This window comes from Glycine max, chromosome 18 (genome assembly GCF_000004515.6).
Source record: "Glycine max cultivar Williams 82 chromosome 18, Glycine_max_v4.0, whole genome shotgun sequence".
Classification (NCBI taxonomy): domain Eukaryota; kingdom Viridiplantae; phylum Streptophyta; class Magnoliopsida; order Fabales; family Fabaceae; genus Glycine; species Glycine max.
In genome coordinates this window covers 5,455,546-5,464,291 of record NC_038254.2, presented here as the reverse complement: position 1 = coordinate 5,464,291, position 8,746 = coordinate 5,455,546, and the positions used below count along the sequence as shown (strand labels likewise).

General features: G+C 29.6%; 1 protein-coding gene across 1 annotated transcript in view; it reads left to right on the top strand.

Annotated features, from left to right (window-relative positions):
• LOC100818903 (probable protein phosphatase 2C 2) overlaps positions 1–1,510 on the top strand; it is a 2,716-nt gene extending 1,206 nt beyond the window's left edge. The window contains exons 2-4 of the mRNA XM_003552899.5: positions 214–552; positions 689–868; positions 1,001–1,510. Of these exons, the coding sequence (XP_003552947.1) occupies positions 214–552; positions 689–868; positions 1,001–1,162 (681 nt within the window). The 3' untranslated portion in view covers positions 1,163–1,510. The remainder of the gene's footprint in view (positions 1–213; positions 553–688; positions 869–1,000) is intronic.
• Positions 1,511–8,746: the final 7,236 nt, after the last annotated feature.

The following is an 8,746-nucleotide window of genomic DNA, read 5'->3' as shown; positions in this document are numbered from 1 at the left end:
ATCTACGGATTCAATAAAAAAAATAGTTTATAGGCTTTTTAAAAATAGTTTATGAACCTAATGAGTACTTTAATCGTAATTTTTTTGTCACTAATTTTAATTTTTCTTGTAGTGAATTTTGTTTCATATATATGCTTAATGGGCAAAATGGATGGATATGCAAGTGCATGCAATGGTTCTAACATGAAATGTTATTTACTTGTTTCTTTTTAGGCCTTTTTCGGGATATTTGATGGGCATGGGGGAACAAAGGCTTCGGAATTCGCTGCACATAACTTGGAAAAGAATGTGTTGGAGGAGGTGGTTAGGAGAGATGAAAATGACATTGAGGAGGCAGTGAAGCATGGTTACCTCAACACAGATTCTGAATTCTTGAAGGAGGATCTTAATGGTGGCTCTTGCTGTGTGACAGCATTGATCAGGAATGGTAACCTTGTTGTGTCCAATGCTGGAGATTGTCGTGCTGTGATTAGCATAGGGGGTGTGGCAGAAGCCCTAACATCTGATCACAAGCCTTCTAGAGAAGATGAAAGGGACAGAATTGAGACTCAGGTAATAATTTGTCTTCCAATCATGTGTTTCTTGACTAATCTTCGGACTATAGACACGTGGTGGTTCAAGATTGTCTAATAGTAATTAATTTCTCCTCTTTTAAGTTCTTAATTTTAACATTTGTTAATTTTTGTAGGGTGGCTATGTTGATGTGTGCCGTGGTGTATGGAGGATACAAGGGTCATTGGCTGTTTCTAGGGGAATTGGAGATAGAAACCTGAAACAATGGGTCATAGCAGAACCTGAGACCAAAGTTCTTAAAATTGAACCTCAGCATGACTTGTTGATCTTAGCTTCAGATGGATTATGGGAAAAGGTATATACATATAAGAAATTAATTAATTACAATTATGTTAATGGAGTGGTTTCATTTTGATAATTCTTGTATCATGCATGATATTGTTATTCAGCTATTAATTAAGCTTCTATTTTTTGAATTTGGTTTCAGGTTAGCAATCAGGAAGCAGTAGATATTGCTCGTCCTTTTTGTGTTGGGAACAATAAACAGCAACCTTTGCTGGCTTGTAAGAAACTCGTGGAATTATCTGTGTCACGAGGCTCTGTGGATGACATAAGTGTTATGATTATCAAATTGCAAAACTACATTTGAAGTCTCGTGGTACAAGAGAGAAGAAAGGTTGGGAGGGTAAACGGGAGCCTCCACCTTAATTAAATACTTCTTCATTCTAATTAGCTTGAACAGTAGAATCAGTCAGAATATGATGAATGTGATTATGATTAAGGGAAAGAAGGTGGTAGCCTGAAATTAAGAGTACTTAATTTTTAATCTCAATATATCGGACGAATGACAATGTTATTGTTGATGATATTAATTAGCACTAACTTGAGTAATTATTTGGTAGATTAATGATCTTGATGTAGTTAGCATCTTTTGTAGTGTATAAAAAGGGTTGAATTTTGTATCCGATCCAAATGCAAATTATCTCATTTGTCGTAACAAGTGTTAATTTTATTTTGTATAATTCATGCTTCGTCTAATTGAAGTTACATTATCATCACTCTTTCTGGATAAAAATTGAAAACAATAATTCAAACATTTAATCTTGCAAGAGTAATAACCAAACCAAGTGATCCTCTTTGTTTACCCGACTATGAATATTGAAGATGGTGATTTTTTTCGCTTCTATAAGGTAATTTTGAGTAATTGATTACCTAGTTGGTTCCAACTTCCAAATCCCATGTTTCCATGCCATCTCTTATAAGCATAGTCTTCTAAACAGAAGTACATATGATCCCCTTTTACGTAGTCTTCTATACGGCCATTTAGATTCATGCCTACTGCTTTAACTCTCAAGATAAATAATAAAGTTGATCATGAGTTAGATAATATCTGATAATTTTCTGTAATTAACGGCCACTTCTTTGTGTAATTGGAGAAAAACACTTTGGAGAAGATTATATTTGTATTAATAAAAAGAGATGAACCATAAATTTTATCAGTTACATCGTTTAAAATAGGATTAGATAACACATAACTTTTCATTTTATTCTATTTCATTCAAATATATTCATTTTTTGTTCGTATGAAAGGTAAACATGAAATAAATTTTATTTTTTATTTTATCTTAACTCTGAGATCATGACTTTCTTTCAATAGATTAAGTTAAATATATTCATTTTTTGTTCGTATGAAAGGTAAACATGAAATAAATTTTATTTTTTATTTTATCTTAACTCTGAGATCATGACTTTCTTTCAATAGATTAAGTTAAAGATTAATTTCATTTACCGTATCATATGGGAAAAATAAACATAAATTCTTTCATAAATAAATTATCTCTATATTTTTTTTCATTATAAAAATATTAAAATAATAATATAATAAAATGATAACGTTATTTTGTTTCAATTTTGTTTCATCCCATTTTTTGTATCATTAGAAATTTAAATGTCAAAAAGAACATGGCAATCCAATTTTTCTAAATAAAACTAGCTCATCTATAACGATATATAGTGTGTTTTATGTTGCAAATGAAGTTGGTTCATCCCTTAGTAATGGGATGATGCCTTTGTAATTCCTTTCCAATGAACAAAAAAAAGAAGTTGGCTCAAGTAATGGGATCAAACATTGACAGAGTTTATATTATATGAATTTTTATTGGTAGGTGTTAGTATTAATTTGTTTCTCTGAGTTTTAATTTTAATTTCTTTTGTACATATATAAAATATTAGGGGGCAGAGGTTGGCATATTTCTAGGCCATAACATGCTACAAATATCTCAATACTTCTAGAAAGTAAAAAGAGTAACAGGTGTTGGATTACAAAAATAGCTTCTTCGTAATTCGTATCTCCAATTCTTCTAAATTAAGCTAAATTGCCACATGAGAAGAATTCTATATTTATGGTTGAAAGTGCGCAAAGTCTTCTCATGTTTTTTTTTTTCATGAGATAAGAGATATATTGAAATCGTGGGATATGAAATTCATATCGCAAATGGTTTGCCAGCTTCTGACTTTTATTATTCTTTTCCTCCCTCACGGATGGGTTGACTCCGGAAAGCGTTGAAAACAAAACAATGGGTGTTTGAATTGGGTATACGTAGCTGACATTGCGATAAGGTCAAACATGCAAAAAGTTAATTATTAGTCTACGGAAGAGAATTCTTCCAAAAAAGAATTACGAGAACTAGTGGGAACGTAATTAATTATTTAGAACCATATATTATATACATATCATCACCATATTTGCAAAGGAATTGACCAAGTAAATCGTGGCCATTATTAGAAGCATAGAAAATGTCCACTCTAGAGTCATATACGTATGGGTTGCGCAGCATGCACTCACTTTTGTTTACCGCAACCACTCATGAATGGTTGAACAATGAACCACCTCCTTCCACCACAAAAACAATTAGGTAGGGGATACTGTTGACTGTAAATTAAATTTAGGTCATTTTATATAGCCTGCTTGGATGGTAGATTCAAATCCCATTTGCATAAAAAAGAAATTAATGAAGTTGTACAGTATAATATATATATATATATATATATATATATATATATATATATATATATATATATATATATATATATATATCAATTGTTAATATGTGTAGAGTGAATGGTGTAGATTTTGGATGAAGCAGAATTTTTTTAACTTTTATTAAATAAAATTAATTTGAAGGATTCAATTTTATTTCTCTTCAGCTAGTTTGGCATCATTAACGAGTAAAAAAAGATTAAAAATATAATTTAACATGTAGTTACCATGTGAGACTTGTTAATATAATGATAAGTTATGTGACTTTCATATCATCAGCTAGTGTTGTCGTTTAAAAATATATATTATAATTGTTAACAGGGGGAAAAATACAGATATTAGAACACCCAAAATTTTCTTTTGGGAATAAGTTAATTTTGCAAAAAAATTAAAAAATAAAACCATAATTAATCCATGCATATAAAAATGACTCGTCACTCTTTTATATAAAAGTAGAAAACTAGTAACATGATATAGCATGGTTAATAGATAATTATATCTCTTTAGTATATGACCAATGGTCCATCATCAAATTTATAGGAAATAATATATGTTAAGAGATATAAACCTCTTAATTAGACATATATAAGTAATCCAAAAAATTAGTCTTTTGACTTTTTTGAGATATTTTAGATTTTTAAAAGGAAATAAAGTATGAACTCTAGTTAAAGAACACAAAAGCAAAAAGGAAAAAAAAATATAGAACACGTGTCAAAGATTGAACTAGAAACTCTCCAGATATGTTGAATGGGAATATGATATTTGGTATGGTTTGAGCAAAGGTTGACTGAAGATGGATGGCTTTGAGGAACTTGACACGCGCCATCACTTTGCGACCGACCACTTTCTTGTAGGCGCAACTTGTTTCTTCAAAGTTTAAACAGTTGGGAGCACCAAATTTTGTGTGTTGCGATGATATTTTTAAAAGAGAAGCATGTACATGCAACTAACACAAGTATCCAATCACAGCCAACATTTGTGATATTGAGTGCATTTACCCTTCTACTATATATTTGGCGTCTGTCTAATCTACGCGTGCCTTCACCTGAAGTTGATTAAATTTAAAAAATTAAGAATCAGTCATATCGTAATGAATATGTTTCTGATCTTTCCTTCTTTAATTAAGAAAAAACAAAATACTAGCTAGCTTGTTGTGTTGAAAGAACTTAGTTTGTGTGCTTGTTCTGGTAAGGGCCAAGTACAAATTTGTTTTTTTTTTCTTTCTTTTTCACGATAAAATGCTAGCTAGAGGTGTGGTGATGATGGAATCTAAAAAAGATATTATATTGGCTTCAACAATCTTTTGGTCCTATAAATTAGTGTGGCTTTTGTTTTATTTTTTTATTTAATGTGATTTTAATATATTATGTTATGGAGTTATTTCGCTTTCATACATTAAATTTTAAAAAATTTCATTCTGATTGTTTTTTTTAAATATATCATTTTTTTTAATTTTATATTAGAAATGTAAGTGTTATGTTAGCTTTTAAAATGATTTAATGTTATTTTTTGTTCATTATATTTCACAGTTATTTCACTTTAGTAAATTATGTTTTCAAAGTTTGTGTTTTAAATTTTAAAATAGTCAAGTTAATATAATGATGGCTAAAAGTCATCACTATATTTTTATTTAAAAAATTAAAAATTAATAAGTAAATGAAGAAAAGATGGATTTGAAACCATGAATAATAATAATTTTCACTCTCATATTATTATTATTATTATTATTATTATTTAATTTAATCATTTAATAACAATAATAATTTAATTAACCAATTATTCTCAATCACAATGGGTAAGACCCCTTCTCTTTTCGCCGTTCCACCTCTCACTGTCGACTCAAAAAGACTATTGCCCCGCCCTCACTTATGTCTCTACTGCAACCTCCCTACATGGTCAAAATTGCCTCCTAACCTAAGGAAAACAATTGTCTCATTGTCACTGTCGACAATAGCGTGTTGACGAAGGTGAAGAAGAAGATTGACAACATCCGGTTGTGGATGGGGTTTGACCAGTCGTGCTAGTCAGAATCATCTTCCCATGAAACGTTGCTCGTCTTCACTTAGCTTGGTTGTAGATGTCGGATGAAAAATCCTCTATTTTTCCGTCCAACCGTGCGTGACAGTAAAGATATTGTTCACAAACCTTACAAAGAATCACATTGTGACTTCCTCATTCAGATATAGGTTAATTGGTGAGTTAGGGTCATGTTTTTATCTTTCATCAAATACAATTCTTGCTTTGATCTCCCATGCTTCTGTTTCCAATAGCATAGTTGTATGAAAGGTTTTTGGTGTTCTGATGAGGAGTTTACAAATTTTTTGTGGTTCCAGGGAGATCATGTGTTGACGTTGTTCAATTTCAATCGATGTGATACTGTATTTTTTACCTTTTTAGATGGAAGAGGTGAGAGGAAATGATGATTTTTTAGTTATTTATTTTTTTAAAAATGAAATAAAGATAGTGATCATTTTTAGTCGTCATTATGTAAAGTTAGTTATTTTAAAAGGTTTAATATCACTTTAGTCTATTTTATTTTGGTACATTAAGTTTTTAAAGTTTCATTCTGATCTTTTATGTTTTTGAAATGTATCATTTTACTCTTTTTTTTTAAAATTAAAAGTTAACAAAACACTAACATTTCTAATGAAAAATTAAAAAAAGAACCAAAATGATATATTTCGAAAATATAAAAGAATATAATAAAACTTTTAAAATTTAATGTATCAAAAGTAAAATAACTACAAAACGTAATAGACCCAAAAGTGATATTAAACATATTTTTTTTATAAGTTTTTGATTTTTTGTTTTAATCTCTAATTAACTTCAATTTGACGACGTAATAACATTGTATGTAGTTGATTTACTTGTCACGTTATCAAACAAACAAAGATTTTCCTTCAACGATTTTCCTTTTTGTGGCATGTGAAAAAAATAATTTACCTTAATTTTCTTCAAAAAGATTTTATGCATCGATATTTATAAAATGAGATAATTTGTATTCTTTTTTGCTATATGAAACGAGATGGTTTATTGCGCACATAATACGAAAGTCAAAGTCATGAAGCACTTTACTTAACCCTCCTAACAACAACCTCATCCAAACCAAGTAACCAAATATGTGTTCCATTCTCTCTAAAAAAAAAAAAAAAAAAAAAAAACAAAACGCATATGTGTTCCATACTTTTACATAATGCATATTCCAAACATATTCCAAGTGATTTGCTTCTGCTTTGCGTCCTCTTGTGAAAATGGTCCAAATCGAAGTTACTACCTATGAAATTATTATTCCTACGCGTCACTATGTGAGGCCCTTCATCCTCGCAATTGCAATATGTGATTATTTCACTTATGGTAACTTTAATTTGATGGTGGTAGGCACCCCCCACACCCTCCAAGTTGTTTCTACGCAAGCCAAATGGCAATCCACTAGAAACTCAATTTGCTTCTACTTGTTCTTTTTTCGTGCTTTTTCTCCAAAGAATTAAGAAATCAATGAAGAGACATGTTGAATTGCATCTAAATTTCCTTCCACATATCTAGTTTTGTGTTAAAAGTCATTTTATGTGGACGACCCCTCCCTTCGTTTCCCTTTTCCCCCTGCGTAACGCTGTTGTTTCTTATTTTATAATCCTTTTGGGTCAATTCAATTCAAATGGCTTTCAGAAGCACTCACATGGTGACAAGTGGCGCAACTACAATAGTTTTTAAGCCCACTGAACTTGAGTTTGCATGCACGAAACCAATTAATGGAAAGAAAAAGGAAAAAAATAATTCATAAAAGGGCATGCTTATCTTCCCCTCAATTAATTATTTTACAATAATTTGTCAAAAGAGAAAATAGGGATGGAAAGTGCTCCATAATGTAATGCTTTGCCATCTACTAGCCAACGTGTTTGAGGTTACAATTAGAAAGCATCTGTAAGACTGTAACTCTATAAGTATATTTGAAGCAAAAGATAGAGTTTCCTTTTTTTGAAAATTCCTTAAGTGGGTGAAAACATTATAATCTACCAGTTTAAAAATACAATTTGATCATTCAAAAATAATTTGTGAACATATTACAAATTTGCTTGACACTTGATAAGAGAAGAAGATAGAATAGAGAGATTTGTAAATATAACAATAGGTGATATAATATTATGTAGATAAAAGATGAGTCTTAATGAATATTCTAAGTAGAAAAGTATTTGTATATCCTTATTCTTGATTATGTCCTAATTTTACAATGTATGTTAATCGAGTTAGTTCAAAGTGATTTTACGTAAATTATATATACATAACCATAATTAACACAGTAATTTAATTAAAGTATCACGAGTAAAATTAAAAAGACAAATATAAGAATGCTAACAATAGACTATGTTTTTGCTAAGCTATTTAAGTTAATTTCTATTTTTTTTACTAAAAACTTATTCTTGGTTTGATTGTTGGATAAATAAGTTATTTTAATAGTTTGTAGTGTTTTTTAAAACATTATTTGAAATAGTATTTTTTAGCTTCTAACTTCTAATTTTTTATATTTTTATTTTTAATATATTTATCTAATTTTTTGATTAGTTTTTTTAAATAAATTATGATTTTTTTTTCATTTTATACTTTTTAAATATTTTAATAACTGAGTTTACTAAATACTTATAATTTAATAAATTAATTTTTTTAATTTTTAACTAACTTTTTAGCCTCCGGTTGATTTTTTTTTTCAAACATAACCATGATCTTTTTAATACATTTTTTCAAATAGGTAAGCCAATTTTATATGAATTGCACAAGATAGTCTGCATTTAATTTTTATTTGGTAAAATGAACACAAATTTATTTATCGACCAAAATATATTATTAACATTTCTAAGATTGAAACAGAGTAGCAAAATTAGTGTTCCAATAATGCTGTCCAGGAGAAACAGAGTAGGAGATCCCATATAATGCATCTTGGTTCAGATTTTCTAAAAGATACGACTAGATTTTGGGACCTTACCGAGGAATTAAAGTATCCACATGCAACAAATTTCTCAACAAAAGAAACAAAATATGAAATATTTTTAAACATTGTGTGGCTAAAAGCAACAAGCATCATGGAATGGGCATCTTCTCTACCAGCCTCACTTGCCCACTTCTATTTTACTGTGTTTTCTTCTCCTTAGCCAAAGATAATAACCACCTCAACCAGAAAAAGGCCACATTCCTCACTAC